Genomic DNA, 23682 nt, shown 5'->3' on the forward strand with positions numbered 1-23682 from the left:
TTGCTGCTAATCTAAAAGCTCTGAGGCTAATCTAAGGCTTTGTGTGAACATTAAGGGGCCGTTCACACAGGATGTGTTCTTGCATTCCTGTGCTATTCTTTAATGGTTGCTTTACGTTCATATGCATCACTGACAGATTAAATGGCTGGAGGTTGGCAAGTTGCTGTATAGTAGTGCTAGTTGCTAGTATGCAATTGTAGCGCACTTCAAATCTTAAAGGTGCCCTAGAATTAAAATTGAATTTACCTCAGCATAGTTGAATAACAAGAGTTCAGTACATGGAAAAGACATACAGTGAGTCTCAAACTCCATTGTTTCCTCCTTCTTATATAAATCTCATTTGTTTAAAAGACCTCTGAAGAACAGGCGAATCTCAACATAACACCGACTGTTACGGAACAGTCGGGATCATTAATATGTACGCCCCCAATATTTGCATATGCCAACTCATGTTCAAGCATTAGACAAGGGCAGAACATCTGGATCTGTGCACAGCTGAATCATCAGACTAGGTAAGCAAGCAAGGAAAACAGTGAAAAATGGCAGATGGAGCAATAATAACTGACATAATCCATGATATCATGATATTTTTAGTGATATTTGTAAATTGTCTTTCTAAATGTTTCGTTAGCATGTTGCTAATGTACTGTTAAATGTGGTTTAAGAGACAAGAGCCGTCGCAATTTTCATTTTTAAACACTTGCAGTCTGTATAATTCATAAACAACTTCATTCTTTATAAATCTCTTCAACAGTGTGTAATGTTAGCTTTAGCCACAGAGCATAGCCTCAAACTCATTCAGAATCAAATGTAAACATCCAAATAAATACAATACTCACATGATCCGATGTATGCATGCCGCATGCATGACGAACGTCTTGTAAAGATCCATTTTGAGGGTTATATTGGCTGTGTGAACTTTGTTTATGCTGTTCAAGGCAAGCGCGAGCTCCAGGGGTGGGGGAGCACGAGAATTAAAGGGGCCACAACCTATATATCGGTGCATAGTTAATGATGCCCCAAAATAGGCAGTTAAAAAAATGAATAAAAAAAAATCTATGGGGTATTTTGAGCTGAAACTTCACAGACACATTCAGGAGACACCTTAGACTTATAATACATCTTTTAAAAAGACGTTCTACGGCACCTTTAAAAATATTTCATGTTTAACATGCAGTGTCTGAAAACAGTTCATTCAGTTTGCACTTCAGTATATTCTTTTAAATATGGCCCTGTTTACACCTGGTATTAAGATGCATTTTGGGAGACACATTCCCGTTTACACCCGGTGTTTTAATTGTCCACTTTCAACCACTTCTGTCCTGATTTCTTTGAGGGGAGGGTCTACGGGTGGGTAATTTATGTATATATATATATAACCAAATTGTAACCAAATTGTAAGCAAAAGCCCAGATAGTAAGATCAGATTTCCAGATATTGGACCACCACTTCAGGCTCACCATCGGACCACCATCATATATTAAACTTGCCTGATCATTAACCTCCTAAGCACTGGGATCATTTTGGGGATTTCCGTCTGGATTTGGCGTACCAAAATTGAAAAGCTTCCCATACCCACAGACAGTGCTCTAAATACAAAATCTTGGTGTCATTTTACAGGAAGCCCTTTGAAGTTACATAAAACACTCCTAGAAGTGATAAAAAAAAAGTATATATTGTATATAGTATACCTAAATAAAAAGTCTCCCCATACCATTTACAGTGGTATAAATCCATTATCGCAGTATTATTTTCAACATGTTCTCCAACCAATAGGAGCGTTTGCTAAAGTTGCGCCCCTATCGACAAAAGGACACTTTCATTTTAATGCATTGTTCCCTTTTATCTGCATCATATTTCAGGTTTTGCGTAGCTCAATTGGTAGAGCATTGCAATATACAACAATATGCAATCATGTGATCATATTATTGTGGGTTCGATCCCAGGAAACACGTGTGCTCATAAAGTGTATATGCACTATAAATCACTAAGGGCTGGTTTAGGGGTGGGGTGGCTGTAGTCGTTAATAAAAAAAAAAAAAAGAGTTTTGCTAAATGGAAATAGGAGAAATGGTGGGTAAGGAACAGTGTAAAAAGTCAATGCCATCAATGCTTTTACATAGTTAGATGTGATTATCAAAATCAAAACAATCCATTAACTATAAATCCTCATGAAAACTCACAAATACTTCAGTCAAGCCATCTCGCGCGTCAACCGGAACTGAATGTGAGAGATCAGCCTGTGTCAAATTTCTCTGTTTCTGAATAGACGGTTGGCTTGATTGACATGTCCCCACGAATGCTAACTTTCAGGCATGATTTATATACCATCGTTAGCATGCTTTTATCGATGGTTTGGAGGTTGTGTGTTTCTTCAAGAGCGCATTTCCTGTTTTGCACATTCGCAAAAAAACAGTTGATTATTTACGAGCGAATGCTCACAGAAACGTGAAAATGGTCTCATTTGAAAGAAAATATCCTAAGCTAGTTTGTAGCTTTTTTTGATACTGTTTTAGTTTGATTCTGACTTAAGCAGCCCTTAACAAAAGTGTGGGGGTCAATTTCTGTCTTTTTAAAACTATGGGGGTCCTGACCCCTCTGTTCCCCGTACCAACAACGCGCCTGAGCTTGCGCATTTTACATATGAATGCGCCCGGAGACAATGGAAAAACATAAAGAGAGCATCAGCTTTAGTTTCTGCTCTGACAGCAGCAAAACCGGCCGAACGCTGTGAGTGTGTGTTAGAAATCAGGAATGGTGAGAGAACATTGTGCTTAGTACATTTTTCGTCTTCAAACCAAACATGGGTCTTCAGCCGACAAGGTTTAAATCCTGTCTGGCTAGCGTGCTTCCCATAATGTTTACGCATTAGTTCAGTAGGCAGAGAGTAGATGGTCTTTTGCCGCTGTTCGGATACATTCGACCACATGAGCATTTACATTACAAAAGAAATCCGGTTGAATGCGTTTTCGACTACCTCTGGAAGTGATCGACAGTGGACAAACACAAAACGTTCCACTCCCCGTTTACACTTGTATTTAGCGTCATCCACTTATGATCGATCCGACAGACAAATCTTAAATGTGCCCTAGAACTTTTTTTTAAAAGATGTAATATAAGTCTAAGGTGTCCCCTGAATGTGTCTGTGAAGTTTCAGCTCAAAATACCCCATAGATTTTTTTTTATTCATTTTTTTAACTGCCTATTTTGGGGCATCATTATAAATGAGCTGATTCAGGGCTACTGGCCCTTTAATTCTCCTGCTCTATGCCCCCGGAGCTCGCGCTTGCCTTGAACAGAGCATAAACAAAGTTTACACAGCTAATATAACCCTCAAATGGATCTTTACAAAGTGTTCGTCATGCATGCGGCATGTATGCGTCGGATTATGTGAGTAATGTATACTGTTATATTGTTTACATTTGATTCTGAATGAATCTGAGGCTGTGCTCCGTGGCTAACGGCTAATGCTACACTGTTGGAGAGATTTATAAAGAATAAGGCTGTGTTTATGAATAATACAGACTGCAAGTGTTTAATAATGAAAATAGCAATGGCTCTTGTCTCCGTGAATACAGTAAGAAACGATGGTAACTTTAACCACATTTAACAGTACATTAGCAACATGCTAACAAAACATTTAGAAAGACAATTTACAAATATCACAAAAAATATCATGATATCATGGATCATGTCAGTTATTATTGCTCCATTTGCCATTTTTCGCTATTGTTCTTGCTTGCTTACCTAGTCTGATGATTCACCTGTGCAGATCCAGACGTTAATACTGGCATCCCTTGTCTAATGCCTTTCATAATGTTGGGAACATGGGCTGGAATATGCAAATATTGGGGGCGTACACCCCGACTGTTACGTAACAGTCGGTGTTATGTTGAGATTCGCCTGTTCTTCGGAGGTCTTTTAAACAAATGAAATTTATATAAGAAGGAGGAAACAATGGAGTTTGAGACTCACTGTATGTCATTTCCATGTACTGAACTCTTGTTATTTGACTATGCCGAGATCAATTCAATTTTTCATTCGAGGGCACCTTTAATACCAGGTGTAAACAGGGCCTATATCATGTAATTAGTAGTCATTAGGGCTGCACGATTAATCGCATGCTATTCTCACGCGCATTTCGTCAGTAAAGCCGGTTCCCTGATTACCGCTAAATCGCCATCACCTGCTTTCAAATGAAGCGGCATTTAATAGACAGAGCCGTAGATCACTGAAAAGCCACGCAATATCGCGTTCATATCGCAGATGAATCGCCTGCGATAATGAACGCGATATTGCGTGGTTTGTCTGTGAACTACGGCTCTGTCTATTAAAAGGCGCTCCGTTTAAAAACAGGTGATGGCGATTTAGCGGTAATCAGGGAACCGGCTTTACTGACGAAATGCGCGTGAGAATAACATGCGATTAATCGTGCAGCCCTAGTAGTCATTAAGCTGAAGTGTACTTCAGGTAAAGCTGCTTTGTTGAACTTCAAATTCAAAGCAGATAAAAATTCCTATGCGCACCACCACGCTTATTTTGAGGAAAAGAATGTGCCCTGTGTGTTCGCCTCTTAAGAGTCATAGAAGAAGTTTCAGATATGGTTTAGGCAATGAAGTTTTTGTTTAATATGATGTCTTATCAGAACTTTTCAGATAACTTTCTTGAAGTTTTTCAGAACGTTCTTTATGAAATGGATTGTAATTTGATCAGTTTAATCGCTGGCCTACTGAAATGTATTTCAAATGTGTGTCATAAATGAGTGGGTGGGGCCTCACCTGACTGTCTAATCCCAGCACCAGAAGCATGAGAAAGAACAGCACCGCCCACAGTGGCGATAAAGGCATGAGCGACACTGCTTTTGGATAGGCAATAAATGCTAAACCAGGACCTGAGGGAAAAGAAGATCCACATGTTGATGTATTATAGCATCTGCATGGTACTCCAAAGTATTTTGAAGGTTACAATGGCACTACCATGGTACCAAGTCCAAAAGCCTATTATAGTATGGTTCATGTAATCTAAGACAATGGACCAGAGAGTGTGATGAGGACCAGAGCATATCTCACCACTTTCTGCCACATTACTGATGTCAACGCCTTGTTCGGCCGCCATGAATCCCAGAACTGAGAATACAACAAATCCTGCAAAGAAGCTTGTTCCACTGTTTATAAGAGCCAGAATGAATGCATCCCTACAGTGAGAGAGAGAAATCACCATGGGATTAGCATGTAGAAGAACACGCAAAGGGTTAAACTGTCTGGATTCTGAACTCACGCAACCTCTGATCTCTGATCTGATCACATGCATGCAAACATACACGCACTACTGTCCCACAGGGATGCTGTGGGATTATGAAGCCATAAAAAAAAAACATTTTTTTTTTTTTTTTTCTGGCAGGGAGGCCTTTGTTTCATTGCTATGTTTATATACAGATAAAAGAACAATAAACTATCCTCTGTACAACACAATACTACACAGACAGTAGGGACCAAAGGTATATACAGTATACTGCACAAAAGTCTTAAATGTTGATTTAGCAGTGGTAAAATTACCATATATAACTATTTCTCAGTCTCTTTATTATAATATAACCAGAAAATTTTTATGCATATTAAAATATTTTAAAAATATTCTAAATATTTTATCTTACCACTAAGAGTTCGCCTAAATGGCAGTAAAAGTTCTGAGCTAAGAGTTTTCTCTTAAAACCTATTCACAAAGCGCTAAGACAAACTTTTACTAAGGAATAGAGAGAAGTCTTAAGCTAAGAGCAAGGGCTTGGTTGACCTCGTTGCTATGGACTATGCACACATTTATTGAGTCTCTGTCAGCGATATAATCATAAAAATATGTTGCCATATTCAAATAAAGGTTTTAAAATAAAAATGTTGCCATATTCAAATAAAGGTTTTAAAATAAAAATGTTGCCATATTCAAATAAAGGTTTTAAAATGTAGGCTAAGTGTCTTTAATTAATTAAACTAGTAGTGTTCAGCTAATTTTCAGCCTCTTATGTCTGCATCTCGAGAGAATGCAGAATTCAAGCGACAAATGATGTTTTATAAACAAAGTTTGGGAGGAGCACATTCAAACGGTCTTTATAATCAGCTCAAGTGGAGGTAAACTGTATATACACAGATGAGAGCCGACTAACCTATAGTTCCCATTCAGTCAGTCACGTTCGACGTTACGTCGATACTGACGTAATGAGGTCTGTGAAGGGCCCGATTCAAGACACGCAGGTCCAGGATTGGTCGTAACCCCCCGCCTTTCTTGGGTACTATGAAGTAAAACCCCGACTTCATCTCGGCTGGAGGGACAGGCTCTATTGCGCCCTTCGCCAAGAGAACCGCAATCTCCGCCCGCAGGACAGAGGCGTTGGGACCTGTCACCGAGGTGAACAGAACGTTGCTGAACCTGGGGGGACGCCTGGCGAACTGAATCGCGTAGCCGAGTCTGACTGTCCGAATGAGCCAACGGGATGGGTTGGGAAGGCGTAGCCACGCCTCCAAGCACCGTACGAGTGGAACCATCCGGACAACAGAAGTACCCACGGGGGGGCAGCATGGAGCACTGTGGCCCGACTCGGGAGGCAGTGCGCCCCGAAGTCGAGGCTGTGAGTGGAGTCCACTCACATGGCTCCGAGTGGGCAGGGTGGCGTGGGAAGGCGGTGCGTTCCCGGGGTGCCAAGACCCTGCCCGTGGCGAAGGAAGGAACGGCTGAGAGAGAGGGAGCGAAAGCCTCGCGGCCAGCGGCGGAACAGAAAGAAAACAAAACACAGGATTTTCCGCGTACCCCTTGGCGGCCCCGCCATCGAGGGTAGTGAGAGTGGAGGAGACAGAGGACCGTAGTCTGGCAGTATGAGGTGCCAGCCAGGTCTTCTGGAGCTCCTCATGCACCTCCGGGAAGAATGGCACTGGGGCGGGACGCGGCTGAGTGCCGCGCCCCGAACCCAGAAACCAATCGTCCAACCGCGAGCGCTCGGGGCAGGGTGGAGGGTTCCACTCAAGCCCGATGCCCGCGGCGGCCCGGGCAAGCATGGCTGTAAGCTCAGAGTCTGCCTCTGACTGAGCCGCCACCCCTGAAGGCGGGAGCTCAGAGTCATCGTCGGACTCCGAACCGTTCAGCCCACTCCCCGATGCAGCGATCGACATCCGATCCTCATCCGGAGCGCCGAAAGTGATGTGGGGCACCCCCGAAGAGGGCCCCGCGACAGCAGGCGGCAGCTCGACGGCACATGGTGTTGTGGAGGAGTGGGAGGTTCGTGGGGACGGACCCGACGAAGTGGCTCCCACTGTGATCCTCAGATCTCCCAGAGCACTAACCGGGCCGGCGGCCACTACACCATATGGCACCCGCGTCCCGACCTGTGGAACCTCCACGTGTGGTTCCTGGACGGGACGCAGCAGACTTGAGTGACCTACCGCCCGCGGTAGTCGACACCATCACTTCGGCCCGAGTCCCCTCAACGAGGCGCGCTTACGCCTTGAAGTGGAGTCTGTTCGCTGAGTGGTGTTCCTCCCGCAGGGAGGACCCCCGGAAATGCCCGGTCGGTGTTGTGCTTTCCTTCCTTCAAGAGGGTTTGGAACGGAGGCTGTCCCCTTCCACCCTGAAGGTCTATGTGGCCGCCATCGCAGCACATCACGATGTGCTCGACGGCAAGTCACTAGGGAAGCACGACCTGATCATCAAGTTCCTCAGAGGCGCCAGGAGGTTGAATCCCCCTAGGCCTCGCCTCATTCCCTCCTGGGATCTCTCCATCGCCCTCTTGGGCCTTCGAGGAGCTCCCTTCGAGCCCCTTGAGTCAGTCGAGCTGAAACATCTGTCTCTTAAGACAGTGCTCCTGACCGCGCTCGCCTCCTTCAAGAGGGTTGGGGACCTGCAAGCATTTTCGGTCAGCGATTCGTGCCTGGAATTCGGGCCGGACTACTCTCAAGTCATCTTGAGACCCCGGCCTGGATATGTGCCCAAGGTTCCCACCACTCCCTTCAGGGACCAGGTGGTGAACCTGCAAGCACTGCCCCCGGAGGAGGCAGACCCAGCCCTTGCGTTGCTGTGTCCCGTTCGTGCTCTGCGCGTTTACGTGGACCGCACGCAGAGCTTTAGAAGCTCTGAGCAGCTCTTTGTCTGTTTTGGAGGTCAGCAGAAGGGAAAGGCTGTCTCAAAACAGAGGTTGGCCCACTGGATAGTGGATGTCGTCGCCTTGGCGTACCAGTCCCAAGGCGAGCCGTGCCCTCTCGGGTTGCGAGCTCACTCCACTCGGGGTGTTGCTTCCTCCTGGGCGTTGGCGCACGGCGCCTCTGTTGCAGACATCTGCAGAGCTGCAGGCTGGGCGACACCAAACACATTTGCGAGGTATTATAACCTCCGAGTGGAACCGGTGTCCACCCATGTGCTTTCTACTCGTAGGTAGCCATGGGTGTTCGCTTGCTGTGCCATTTCCCTCGGGAGAGGGAATGCGAGCACTTGTTTCGCTCCTCAGTTCAGTTCCCCGGAACGGTGAACCCTGTGGAGTTCCTCCCGCATCCTGCGGCAGCCAGACGCGGCGGAGGCGTCCGGCGCCAGGCCCAGTATTCGTGTGTATGCCCAGTTGGTCTGCCCTTGTACTGGGCTAGATGCCCATATGCTGTGATTCCCCTCGGGTAATCCCATATGTGTTTGTCCACGGTAAGGTTTCCCTGACGGTAAACCCGTGTCTTTCCCTGGGCGGCTTCGTTTTTGCCCCGTCTCTGATTGCTAGTCGTTCCTCCCGAAAGGTAGGACCTACATCAGAGATCTTCCATATGCGTTACTGTTCTCAGACCAGTCCATATGTGTCTCCACATGTTACCTCCCTTCAGGCAGGGTGTGGTCTCCGTAGCTTTCCCCTCCTCGGGGAACGCTTTCCTGGCGTTTTTGTCATTGCTGGAAAACGAGGGATTGAGTTCCGAAGCACTCTCCCCCGTGGGGTAGGAACAGCAGCTTCGACTTCTCCACGGTAACGCCCTGTCCTCTCCATCCCACCGGTATGGAAGACATTCCTGGGCTTACTCTGGGCGCTGGAGGGTTGCGAGAATGGGCCGCATTTGCATTTGGCACGCCTCAGCCTGCCAGCACCTGCCTCCCTAACACTCGTAACGTGGTTCAGTTGCTATGGCGTTTTCCAGGGGACCCCATTACGTCAGTATCGACGTAACGTCGAACGTGACTGACTGAATGGGAACGTCTAGGTTACTAATGTAACCCCCGTTCCCAGAAGGAGGGAACGGAGACGTTACGTTCCCTTGCCATAGCTTTGTGCCACCGCTGAGCGGCCAGATACCTATCTCGGCTCCTCAGCAAAAATATGAATGAAGGTGAGTATGCCGGCCCTATTTATACCCGGATGCCGGGGGAGGGGCCCGGCATGTAAATCTCACAGGCCAATTCCCATTGGCTTGTTTTGTATCCTTGGAGGTGATTGGGCTCCCTAGCGAGACCCCATTACGTCAGTATCGATGTAACGTCTCCGTTCCCTCCTTCTGGGAACGGGGGTTACATTAGTAACCTAGACGTTTCCTCCACAGTTTTTTGTATCCCTCCACTACCCCATTACTCACTCTCAATATGGGTGATATGGGGATTTGTTGTAAGTGTGAACTAGTGAAAACAACTGCCACAGGTAATCAGACATTATTTATTTATTTATTGTTGTTGCTGTTTTATGATAGATTCAAATCTATAAATCAAAATATGTATTGCATTTATGAAGAAAGTGTTCAGCACCAAAGGCTTTATCACTATTACCTCAATAGTGTGCAGTGTCTTTGGGTGAATTGCTGAAGCAGATTGGCAGCAACGGCCATTAGGATTGTTTGTGATTTGGTCTTAGTGACTAAGGAGTCCTCTTGACTACTCTTAACTTTCTATAGATTTAAGAGCTAGTTTTAGCGCTAAATGCTTTGTGAAATACTCTCAGAGCAAACATTTAGGAGTCCTAGAAATAGGACTGACCTGCCAATTATTTTTAAACGTTCCTCCTAAATTGGCAAGTTAGGAGCTACTTTTAGCCCTAAGATGTTTTGTGAATACGGCCCCAGATTTATAGGCTAAAGTGGCAAGTATTCAGTGACCTCCCCTTTCACTTGAGCAATAGCAGGAACTGGCTCTCTTAAACCTAAATGGAACGGAAAAGGACTGGAAGGCCAAGAAAACTTTCAAAATCTGTTTCTCAGAGTTTCATTTTCGAGAAAATGGAAGAAGTCCAAGAGGTCATTCTAAATACTGATTTTTGCTTAAAACATTTTTTTTTTTTTTTACATTTTGTGTACATATTTCCATATTTTTGTATCATAACAAAGAGACTGAAAAATAAATAAATATGGATGGTCATTAAAACATTGCTTAAACAACAAAGCTGGTCATGGCTTTTGCACAGTACTGTATCTAAACACACACAAACACACACACACAGAATTACTCAATGTAATTGCTTCACTGTGGAATTTTTAATTCATTTTCATGTTATATTATATATTTTATATTATACTATATTACATTTTAGGAAGAATAAATGGAGTAATCTTGTTTAAATCATACACACACACACACACACACACACACACACACAAAAATATATATATATATATATATATATATATATATATATATATATATATATATATACTTATATATATCACTTTTTTCTAATAATATAAGTTATATATTATATTTGTCATGTTGGTTTGGGATTTGTTGGTGTTCATGTATTTTATTTTGTAATTTCATAGTCATGTTTCAATTTTCCTGGTTTCTTGTCATGTGACTTCCTTGCCCTCATGTGATCACAATTTGCTACGGTTTCTGGGTTCGAGCGACATATTTCCTCGAAACGATGTGCAACAGTGTGCAACGAGTTTGAGATATACGTTCTCTTCTTTGGTGGGTGTGTCAAAAATGTCAGCCCAGTCAGCAGCAACGTGTATAAATCACGCGGGATTAAAGAGACAGCTTGCACAATGAGTCCAAGTAAAGTTGTTTATAAATGTGTTCTCTTTTATTCTGGATGGCAAGGGCAGTGACTGTAATATTGAGATTATTTTGCAGTATTAAACACGTATTTATACCGGCTCCAAAAATTCTTCAAAAAGAGCACAAAGAATGGCCTTCTCAGCTGCCATAGCTGCAACTCTTGCATCATCAGAAAAGGGCATTCAGCGCACCACCGTTTCCGTTTAAAAAATATTTTGCAACGTTTTGTCGGGACTGAACGCAGCCCATGTCTTGTGCTCCCCTTGTGAATGTGTCATGTTCTGCTTGGTTCCCTAATTGGTCTTTGTGTCACATTCTCATTGGTTCATTGCTCATTGCTTTCAGGTGTGTCTTGTTAAAGGTTATTTCACCCAAAAATGAAAATTGACATTAATTTTATGATCGCTTTATGTACCTTTTGAAGCGTCAAAGTGGTAATTATGTAGCTGTCTATGGAGGAACAGAAAGCTCTCAGATTTCATCAAAAAGATCTTCATTTGTGTTTCGAATATGAACGAAAGTCTTACGGGTTTGGAACAACATGAGGGTGAGTAATTAATGACAGAATTGTCATTTTTGGGTGAACTAAAGGTCCCTTTAAGTCATTAGTCTTTGTGTATTTAGCTTATGTTTCATTGTTCTCTGGTCTAGAATCATGTTTTGTTCATATAGTGAAGTCAAATCATTGTATTGTTCACTTTGTATCATATTCAATAAAACTGGACATGGGTTCAGATCATCTTGCCTTTAGTGGGCTGTGTGTGTGTGTGATATTTTGCTTACTGGTAGCAGTTGTTGTTGAATCGGTTGTAGCTCCCAAGGGCTGTCAGGGCCCCCAGACCGATAGCATAAGAAAAGAAGATCTGTGTGGCAGCGTCAATCCATACCTGCCATCATAATCGTCATGACAAGAAGAATTATATAACCATGTCACGTGGCTCTAGTTATTGCTTTAAACATTCAGTACATGGGCGAATCTTTGCTTACAGCTGAATCTTTGTTTACAGCGGAAAAAAAAAAGTCTAAAAAAGCATTTAAAAATACCACAGGCTCTACTCTTCACCAGAATGATAACCCTACAAAACTAAAATAACAGAACCCCCTGTCAATCCCAACATAACACAACATTAAACACTAACTTATGTCTCCCCAGTGCTTCCCACACATAGACTTTACTTGGGCGGGCCGCCCAGGAATAATAACGGCCGCCCAAGTATATTGGAGACACATTTTTGCTTTTATTATATTTATCCTCTTATACTTTAAAGATAATGAAACCATCCACGATCGATTAACTAGTCGTTTCGTACCTGCTCGTTATGTGTGAACTGTTTACTCCCGCTGACATTCCCACAGGCGCTGCATTTTGCAAAGTTACAAGGGGGCGCTGTTGCGTGTTCTACAAGCTCACGCAAAACTGCTTCAAAGTGATTCTCAATCAATGAAAAGCGCAGATTTATGCCAAGCGTTTGCTCATGAACTGAAGTTGATGAATTATTACAATGTCTACTTCGTGGCCTTTATATAAAACATTTTATACGGTTGTAAGAATCTGAAGGATCAGCCTGCAATAGAACAAACATTTTCATGTCCCGGTGTATTTCGGGCTAATTAAAAGTCACACGCTAAGTTTTTTTCTTTTGGGCATTATTGGTATTTTGGTTACACAATAAATTGTATTTAATTTGATTTCCATTTAATTCATATTAAATTACTGTAGTCTCCCCCACAGGAAGAAAAGACTAAGAACATTATTTGACACACAAATTATTCATTATATAAATTTTACTAGTAAAATCTGTGTCCCATTCACTGAGAGAGATAATATATGACAGCAAAGAAAACATAGGAAAAGGAGAACCATTTAAATGCTGTAATTTTGCATAATTTACAATGCATAATAATGCATAATATTAGTATGTAATTAAATGTAATAGTATGCTATGTAATTAAAATTAAATAAAAAATAAAATAAATAATGATAAAAACATTATTTGTTTGTCACATGTAGTAGACCATGTTTGTGCCGTGGGTAATAGGAGGATTTTTCACCCGGCTACCACCGCAAGTATATTTCAAACCTGTGGGAAGCACTGCTCCCTATGTTAATCTTATGCAAAAACACACAAAATAACATTTCAACATTTATACAGTCTGATGCAAAGCATGCTGGGAATTAGAAATCTGCTGCAGCTCAACTCAATCATATTGGGCAAAGCATGGGCAAAACAGTTTAGTTTACTTGAAATATGTCAGTGCTGTGAACTCAAAAGTAAAAGAAAGTTTAGTTAATTTAACTGAACTAATTTGTTTAATTTAAGTTTGTCCTACTCAAACGAATTAAGTATTTTGAGCGTTAGGGTTTACAGTGAACAGTCAATATCCTAGTAATATGCATGCTAATAAGCAACTAGTTAATAGTGAGAATTGGACAGTAAACTATAAAGAGTTACCAATAAAACATTAAACTTAAACTTGTTTTATTTCAACTAGTTGCCAAGGCAAGATTTCTCTTTTTCATTTAGTTTAACTTGATGTACTAATATAACTAAAATACAAATAAAAAATAAAAACTAATAAAAATATCGAAAACATACAACAAAATTGCTAAAACTTTAACTAGTATTAAAATGAAAATGGAAATATATAAAATATAAAAATAAAAACTAATGCAAAATTTATCATCAATTAATTAATATTATTTCAGTGATACTAAAATAACAGACAATGATCCTGATTCATAATTTATATGGACCAAAACAAGTCTTTAAAACCCCCATCTCTATACTGTTTTGATAAAATTGTACATTCCAATTTGAACTATGAAATGCGGAATTGCTTGGATATTTGCAACACTTGCCATGGAACATAGACATATAAAAACGAAACACGTATAGCTTCTCACCTGTGCCTCGGAGAGTTTGCTCCAGTCTGGTTTCAGGTAGTATATAATGCCATTAAGAGCTCCTGGCAGTGAGACACCATGAACAAACAAGACCACCAGGACCAGATATGGGAACAAAGCTGTGAAATATACAACCTGCACACACATACAGACACATTACTGTACCGCACTCTTATTTTTCCACCTAAATGTAAAACCACTGTACCTCCTGAAATGAGGTGTGTCTGAATCATCACACATTTATGTTTATTATCACAGTATGAAAGCTTTTCTCTGACAGTCAAGCACAGGAAGGAAAACACTGCATGCACACATATCCGCTGGGAGAGCTAATAATCAGCTTAGTCACGGACAGCACTCTGGCCTTGATCTATTTTTTTATGTTCGCAACAAACATTTGTAATTGTTCCACTGATGTGTGTGTGTGTATGTAAGGGATAATGTACAGTCAGCCAATCATTACTGCAAAATAAACCCTAGCACGCTGATCAGGACCTCGATGCGAAGCAGATAATGACCATCTGACTGTACTTTATCCCACTTATTACACTCCAAATAGATACATGAAATATTGATTTGAGTACTTGTAGATTAGATAAAATTTTCTAATAAGAATGGCCATTACAACATACAAAACAATCTCCAACAATGATAAAATATCAATTTGTACATTATTATATTTAACATGTATATATATATACACACAGTAGTACCATTCAAAATTTTTTTTTTTTTAAATGTTTCTTCTGCTCACCAAGGCTGCATTTATTTGATCAAAAATACAATAAAAACAGTGATATTGTGAAATATTATTACAATTTAAAATAACTGTTTTCTATCTGAATATATTTGAAAATGTAATTTATTCCTGTGATCAAAGCTGAATTTTCAACATCATTAGTCCAGTTTTCAGTGTCACATGATCCTTCAGAAATCATTCTAATATGATGATGTGATGCTCAATAAACATCATTATTATTATCAATGTTGAGATCAGTTGTGCTTCTTAATATGTTTGTGGAACCCATTAAACATTTTTTCCGGATTCTTTGATGAATAGAAAGTTCATAAGGACAGCATTTATTTGAAAAAGAAATCTTTATAACATAAATGTCTATATTGTCACTTTTGATCAATTTAATGCATCCTTCCTGAATAAAGGTATTAATTTCTTTCAAAAATATAAAATAAAGTCTAACTGCCCTTTATATATGCATATATAAGTTTTCGTAGACATGTAAGCACTCCTTTTCAGTTCCTTGTTCTTGAGTTCCGTGTTTTTTGTTTCCTTGAATTAACTGGAGACTCTTAAGCTTCTAGCCATCATCTTTCTCAAACATATATTTGTGAAAGTGAAAAAGTGAAAGTGAAATGTGAAGGCCACGTATGGTAACCCATACTTAGAATTTGCCCCTCTGCATTTAACCTATCCATTTAGTGCCCACACATTAGGACAGTGTTGTGCATGTTACTTTAAAAAAGTAATTCGTTATAGTTACTAGTTACTTCTCACAAATAGTAACGGAGTTAGTAAATGAGTTACATCATTATAAAAGTAACTAATTACCAGGGAAAGTAACTATTGCGTTACTTTAAAAAAAAAATATATATGTCAAATAACTTGAATGCCCCCATTATTAAATATAAGAATAAATTATTCTTGATCTGACTCGTGACTCATCATTCGCTCTTGCTTATAAAATTTCTCTGTACTGTACAATACATGTTGGTAGCCATTAAAGAAAATGTAGTTTCATATTTATGTTTAAATAATCCTATGTTATGTTTTAAATTCATTTATTGGATTATGAAAAGAGAAACAGCATGAGTAAGATGGATCATAAGATGCGCAATATATCGGGAGGCATGGAGTCGCTCAGACATGATTTTGACCAATTCATTAAGTTGTGTTTTGTAGAAAGCCTTTCTTTAAAGTGAAATTCGCTTTGTAAAAATTATATCTTAATTTTAATCAATGTTTCATCAACCAATTGTCTGGATTTAATAAATAAGAAGCAAATATAGCAGACAATATAATCATGGATGCGCAGGCGCGATCACTGGCGCGAGAACTGGAGCGTATCTTTTAGGCTAAATGAACCGAAACTCAGCGTATAGGCTGTTTGCCTCACAGACATGAGAAATATATCTATAGAAAGCTTGAAACACAGGGCAGTGGGCAGCCATTTTGTTTTGGCGCCCGGGCTCAAGGGCACCTCAGTCATTTCCTGCTGCTATTGAGACTCAACCCACAACCTTCAGGTTACCAATCTGACTCTCTAACCATTAGGCCATTAGGCCACAACTGCCCCCAATTTGTACCTTTCCAGCTGACTTGACACCCTTCCAGATGCAGAAGTAGACGATGACCCATGTAGCAAGGAGGCACAAGACCATGTAACCACTGATGTCACCCACTTCATCCAAACCACCAGAGAGACGTAGCACTTTACGCCTGATCAAGAAAGAAAGAAACATTTTGTCAAACTACTGTAAACTGGCTATTCCAAAAATTAAGCAAAAAGGTTTGAGAGACCATGCTATATTGTAAAAGCAATAACAATATTGACAATACAGCAAGGCCTTGTTGCATTTTCAAATAGTTAATACATAAAGAAAATATTATGTTTTCATTGAAAATATATTAAAAAATGTCATATAATTAAAAATATTATCTCTATTATTATGCAAATGAAGTGCAGTGATATAGGTGAACAGGTGTTTCACATTATAACCTTTACCATATCTGTTTTATTACTACAGCTGGAATGCAGTATTGACCAATCAGTATCCAGGATCAGAACGATCTGTTTTATAATGCAGATTTTGCCGTCATCATTTACTCACCCTCAAGTTGTTCCAAACCTGTATGAATTTCTTTTTTCTATTGAGCACAAAAGAAGATATTTTGAAGAATATGGGTAAACCAAACAGTTGAAGAACCCCACTGACTTCCATAGTATTTTTTTTTTTCAATACTATGGAAGTCAACGGGGCTCGTCAACTGTTTGGTTACCCATATTCTTCAAAATATTTTCTTTTGCATTCAGCAGAAGAAAAAATTCATACAGGTTTTGAACAACTTGAGGGTGAGTAAATGATGACAGAATTTTCATTTTTGGGTGAACTATCCCTTTAAGAGCTTTAACAGCTCATCTGATGGCACGATACTTTCACAAATGTCACAAATCTGTGCCAGGGCTTAATCAGATTTGAAAACATTTCAAAGACACTTACTCCCAGAACTCCATAACAGATGATCGCAAACCCGTGGGCTCCTGGCAGCTGGCACTGTGGTTGAGGGAGGAGACGTTAAGAGGGGAAGGGGACAGTGACTGATTGAAACACACCCGGCTGAAGTTGGTGGTACAGTTGACCGTGTTCCACTCATGTCCACATGTGGCCCACGGCAGAGGGGACGTGAAGGAGTGGGCCAGAAAGTACAAGCCCCATACCAGAACCATGATGTAGTAGGTGTTGCAGAAGAACACGATCACCATTGATGCCAGACCAAGCCCTAGAGGAAAGAAAGATACTGCCCTTCTTCACCTTGCTCCAATACATGCTATGTCTCATGCTGGACAATATTAAAAGCCAGACAGATCAATATTCTGTTTTGCCATTAAAAATGAAAGACAATTACTGGCAGGACCAGGTATGGATCTGTTTCCCGAATGGCTGTTGTAAAGGCAGGGATGTTCAAATGCGTCTGGCTATTGATAATACTCCACCTTTAAAAAGAGGCGCGATGTTCCATGTGGCGACCCCACCTTGTTTCATAAACTGACCCAGTGCGATCTCCAGGAAGAACACTGGAATACCCCCAAAGAACACCATCAGAATGTAGGGGATCAGAAACACACCTGCAACACACATGAAGTGACCAAATATTCAATAGCCAAACAGGAAACACTTTTTATCTAAATGACATGGTAGGGGAATGACTACCCTTGTGAAAGAAGTACACCTATGCATACTTTTAAAAAGAGTTCTTATTACAGAAATAATACAATTCAAAAGAATATACTTAAAGGGTTAGTTCACCCAAAAATGAAATTTCGGTCATTAATTACTCACCTTCATGTTGTTCCAAGACCTTCGTTCATCTTCGGAACAAAAATGTAAATATTTTTGTTGAAATCCAAGAGGTTTCTGATCCCCAAGTGAAAGCAACGATAGTAAAGACATCGTTAAAACTTCTCTTCCCTGTCATTCTCCTAAGCAGTTAATGTAGTAAACACAGTGCAGCGCTTCCAGGTTCAATGTCAGATTGCCAGTTTAGTATTGGTCGACGCTGTACACGTGAGCAGCACGACACATGCGTGTGATGCTGACACAGAAGGCGGCCAATAATGAGTCAGCGTTCTGTAGGGGTGAAACGGTTTTCGGTAAAAAAATCGAGCCATACCGTTCTACACACTCGGTTCGGCACGCACTTGCACCGCAATTCATCAATATCTGACGACGCATACGCATCTATAATATGGTTTGCAGAAAATAAATGAAACAGACAAACAGAGTTACACTAATGTTTTTTTCTGTCGATGGATACACATTCTGGCTTCCCCTAAACTTTGTTCAATGCGAGTGTCGTACGCTCTATATGACCAGTGATGATTGAACTTTATTTAATTTATACAGTAAAGATTACATGCAATGTTGTTTTACATTTTATTAGCTTCTTTATTCAAATTCTGTACCTGAAAACTGGATACATGAAAAACCTGAAAAGCTTTATTTATTTCTATCTTTGCTTTACTGTATTTATTTGTGCCATCTGATCATTTGTTCTTATTTTCTTTATTTTTATTTGACAGTAGTAATTTTTTACCTGAACATAGCACATTCCAAACCGTACCGAAACCGTGAGCCTAAAACCGTTATACAAACCGAACCGTGAGTAATCTGAACCATTGCACCCCTAGCGTTCTGACATGGAACCTGCAAGCGCTGATGTAGCGTTCACAACATCAACAGCGTAGGAGACTGACAGGGGAGAAGAAATTGTTGAATAAAGTCGTTGTTTTTGTTTTGTTTTTGCACACAAAAAGTACTCTCGCCGCTTCATAAAATTAACACTCTGAGGTCTGACGGTATCGCCGGCGATACCACCGTGGTTTTTTTCTTATCAGTGTGAAAGAGACTCAAAATACTCCGTCAATGTTGCACATACAATTAAGAGTTATACACCATTTTAATCTGTGGAATATCTTCTTTCATTTGTGTACACTCAGAGTAAAAACAGAATTTTGTGCTTTTTGTAAAATAAAGAAAACTAACATGATGCGTGATTTCTCCTCTCCCTCTGAACGAACTCCAATCTGATAGTTCTCAGAAAATGAACTGTAACTTAGTGAATACTAATGACAAAAAAATTACACTTATGTCTAAAAAAACGTTAAGATGTCAGGTTTTAAATCATGTAAGTCAAATCGAAAACAAACCTTCTTTGTTTATGTAATCTGTATGAAAAGAGAGCCATGTCAGAAATCCGTGATTCAGCTCATTATCTGCTAATGCGGCCACGCCCACGGAGCCAGCGCTATTCAGACGCTAATTCAGTCAATACATGCATTTATTATCTCAATCGTGTATTTATTGTCTTGAAAAGTGTTTATCTGGATGTAAAAGTCATGGTTAGCGATCTCTAGAAGACATGCAGTTACTTCCTGTTTACTTGTCTTCTACAGATGAAGTTTAGATGAGTTTTTGTTTCTTTAGCGCCCTCCTGCTGCTGTATGTATTGGAAACTCCATTCATGGAATAGCCTCTTCTTCTTTTAGATGAATTTGTGGACTAAAATGCACAGAGCGCCCTCCGACTTCAAGGATGAATTGAAAACACCAGCGCTCATAGTAATGACAGTGAATATTAAATAAAAATAACTCCTCTGTATAGAAAATTGACATAAGCATATGAGAATCCAATATTTCTCCAAATGTGCATGCTTTTAAACTAAAAGCCTATATTCAGACTCTTTGCATCACAGAAATACATTATATTTTAAAGTATAATATAAAACCATTACTTTATATTGTAATAATATTTTTCTGTATGTTTCATATATCATAATGAGCTTGAGACATCACAGAAGGTTTTTTTTCACAGCCTACCTGACTGAAATGCCTCATTAATATGCAAGTCATTTCAGCTCATTACTATCCAATTCTTTTGTCTTCTCAGGTGAGAATGGCCCATTTTCAGTGGTGATTCACGCCTCCTTGCATACTGTGTTTCTTGGCAAAAAGTGTCTTACAAAAACTAAATCAATATATTGTTAAATATGAAGGAGTAGGCAGCATAATTTTTACATAATTTTGAAGCAAAAACTCTAGTCTACAACCTCCAATACCCTAAAGTCTTATGAACACAGATTTATTATACTTTTTTTGGCCTTATTTCAGTGACTTAAGTTTTTTGTTTTTTCAACAACCACGCATAAATGTTATTCCTTCAAAAACACAAACATGTACATACATGTTCCTCACATATTATTGTAGCCTAGTTTGTGCTGAATACAGTGTAATGACACTTTTTCCATTAATATGTTTATGAACAACTGAAAAAAGCACAAATGTCAGGGCATGTCAAAAGTTCTCCAGGCCCCAAATCAGCCTCAGACTCCAGAGGGTTAAGGTTGAATCACTGTAGTCACGTGGACTATTTTAACAATGTCTTTATTACCTTTCTGGACCTTGAAAGTGGTGGTTATATTGCTGGCTATGGACGAGTCATATACCTCTCGGATTTAATCAAAAATATCTTAATTTGTGTTCTAAAGATGAATGGTCTTACAGGTGTGGAACGACATGAGGGTGAGTAATTAATGACAGAAATTTCATTTTTGGGTGAACTTACCCTTTAAGTGTGAATGTTTTTGGACACTTTACAGCACTTCACTCTGACGTCAATCGAACCCGGGTTCACACAAAAAAAGGGCTAGCACCCTAAGGCCGTGTGTCAACCAAAGCCTATCTGAGAGCGCTTCGGCAGTTTTTTCAGTTGAGACGCTTTGTTACTATGATATGGAATATCTGTTCTGCACTGTTACTTGTTACTGATTTCGCAGATAATTTGTTTCAGGCTAAAAATGTCGACACAATGCAGAGTACTTGCTATGTATGTTTGGAGACCAGCATTATTAATTTCTCATCCATTTTGTTCCTTTCTCTGCTTGTTAATGTCATTGTACAGCAAGAATGTTGTGACAGTTGGTTGGTGTTGTATTTGTCCCACCACTCCCCCACTCTGATTGGACAGCAGGCTAAAAAGTAACAGTGATGAGCGCAGCGTTTTACTCAAAGTTGAACATTCTTCAACTCGAGGCGACCAGTAAAAAATGTAGAGTGCTCAGCGCTTGAGCGTGAAAAAGATCCTCGTTACGCTCATGGTGTTTAAAAAAATGGTGCTCCCATTGAAAACAATCGGAAAAGTACGTTAGCCACAGGAAAAAAAGTTTTTTTGGACACACAGCCTAAGGATGTTCACACTTATAGTTCAGTTCTCTTGGTTCTGGACCAAAAAGAAAATAATACATTTAGGTCTGGTTCGCTTTGCATTCACACTGTCATTTTTAAGACCTTAAGAAAAATACAATAAAAAAAAATAAAAAAGGCTATTATGACATCTCTTTTGCAATGCTGTGTATGTGTGTATATATGACGGTATTTTTACAAGCTGAGAATTTGTGAATTTGTAAAGGAGTCAAAACCACAACAGGAATTCCCCTGTAACTCAAATGCCTGTACCAAACTGTAATTGGCAGCATTGCGACTATGACAGGGAAAAAAAGTGACTTCATGTCCTCTTTTTGGTTAGTTTAGATGTCTTTGGTCTGTGTTGCATTCATATTTCAGAGTTAATTTAGAAGCAGTCCCTTTGTTTGGTGTGTACCGGGGTCAGAAGGCAGCGGTCACACTTATTCAAATAAACCGCACTAACAGAGCAATCGCCTGCCAAGTGTGAACACACCCTAAGTATGTGGTTATGCTTTATTTAAAGTGACACTGTTATGGTGTGATTACACAAATATGTATTAGGTAACATTAATTAACAACATGCACTTACTATAGGGTTAATGTTAAGGTTTAGGGTTAGTTGCTTGTAATTATGTATAATTTTCTGTTATTACTACAGTAAATACATGTAAAGATTAATTACATCACCTTAAATTAAAGTGTTACCAAAAGATGCAGAAACATAAGAGTGTACTCTCTTCAAGTACACTTAATTGGCCTTAATATACATACAAATATATATATATATATATACATTTTGAAGTACACTTCAAGTGCACATTAATACAATTAAGCACACTTCTTTTTCACAAGGGTAACAATGTCTGTAGCTTAGTTCTTAAAAACACTCTCAAAAATGAAATTCTGTCATCATTTACTCAATATCATTCTGATCTGTTGAACACATAACACCATGTCTGTCTACACCATTGTGCTGCAACCCAACAACTTGAGGTTGTCTACACTGGATGCAGCAAAGTGACCCTTTGCAAATCCATTTGTTCTTATTGTAAAAAGTACTCTCAGAGCACTTGAAGTACATCAGAAATAGAACAGAGCATCAGTTTACTGTCGGGAATCTGTCGTGTCGCTGCACCACATTAAGTGTAGACAGCATCGCTCATTATAATGGATTCTCTTTGCTTTTGTCATATCACGTCCATTGTAGACACAGTGTAAGAAGTTATTATTATTCCAGACAACATTAACTTTCACTTTTGTGAACAAAAAAACACTTTTCTTCAAAATATCCTTTTTTTTGTGTTCAGTTTAGAATGACATGAAATGTATAGTATATGATGACAGATTGGCTGTACTATCCCTGTAAGTAAACTCTTAAAACATACTCTTTGTGTATGTAAGAGAGAGAGCAAAACAGATTAGGTCAACTGCAAATCATGTTGTTTACAGACAGATAAAGAATCCAATGGTTTAGTATCAACTCCACAGACACAACTGACACTGTTCTTGAGATGGCGTCTGAATCTTATGACACTGACACTGACTTATTGACATGCTTCAGCTGGCACGAAAAACAGAAAGTGAAGGGGAAACAAAAAAGCTGATAACTCTAGGCAGCGTACATCACCACCTTCATGCGTCATAAGAGCTGCGCAGATGGTTAATGTTACAAGAGAGGGAGAGGAGAACAAAGAACAGAGTGTCAATTCTTCAACCTTTGATAAACTCAGGCCATGAACATTAGACAGCCATTGTCCTTCCTCTTTCTTCCTGTCTGTCGGGCACACGTTTATTTTTCTCAGAGCTTTGACCTTCTAACTTATCTCTACTGGCAGATATTTCATTACATTTCAGATGTTTTAGGCAATTAGTGTTTAGAGTGTGTATGACAGAACAACAGAAGGTTTTCTGACTCACCCTAAAGCCATCCTAGGTGTATATGACTATCTTCTTTCAGACGAACACAATCAGAGATGTGTTAAAAAATATCTTTAGTCCTCCAAGGTTTATGATGGTTGTGAATTGAAGCCAAAAATAATGCATCCATCCACAAAAAAAAAAGTAATCCATATGACTCCAGTGGGTTGATAAAGGCCTTCTGAAGCGAAGCGATGTGTTTTTGTAAGAAAAATATCCATATTTAAAACTTTATAAATTCAAATAACTAGCTTTCGGCGGACGACTGTACACAGAATACGCAAGTCGATTTGTGGCATCCTTCTATTTTAATTTCTGATTTACTGTAAAGCACTTTGGATCAACTACAGTTGTGTTAAAGGGGTGGTTCAGTGTTTTTTTTTTCTAGGCT

At 39.8% G+C, this 23682-nt stretch overlaps 1 protein-coding gene across 6 annotated transcripts in view; it reads right to left on the minus strand.

Annotated features, from left to right (window-relative positions):
* The window catches only part of si:ch211-117c9.5 (sodium- and chloride-dependent creatine transporter 1), a 34155-nt gene that overhangs the window by 5703 nt on the left and 4770 nt on the right, over positions 1-23682 (minus strand). For all 6 annotated transcript variants that reach the window (XM_067372345.1, XM_067372346.1, XM_067372344.1 and 3 more), the window contains 7 exons: positions 17628-17759; positions 17134-17413; positions 16219-16351; positions 13897-14031; positions 11775-11878; positions 5069-5193; positions 4778-4890 (listed from right to left, as the gene is read on the minus strand). In XM_067372345.1, the coding sequence (XP_067228446.1) occupies positions 4778-4890; positions 5069-5193; positions 11775-11878; positions 13897-14031; positions 16219-16351; positions 17134-17413; positions 17628-17759 (1022 nt within the window). The remainder of the gene's footprint in view (positions 1-4777; positions 4891-5068; positions 5194-11774; positions 11879-13896; positions 14032-16218; positions 16352-17133; positions 17414-17627; positions 17760-23682) is intronic.

The sequence above is a fragment of the Chanodichthys erythropterus genome, chromosome 20, assembly GCF_024489055.1.
Source record: "Chanodichthys erythropterus isolate Z2021 chromosome 20, ASM2448905v1, whole genome shotgun sequence".
Classification (NCBI taxonomy): Eukaryota; Metazoa; Chordata; class Actinopteri; order Cypriniformes; family Xenocyprididae; genus Chanodichthys; species Chanodichthys erythropterus.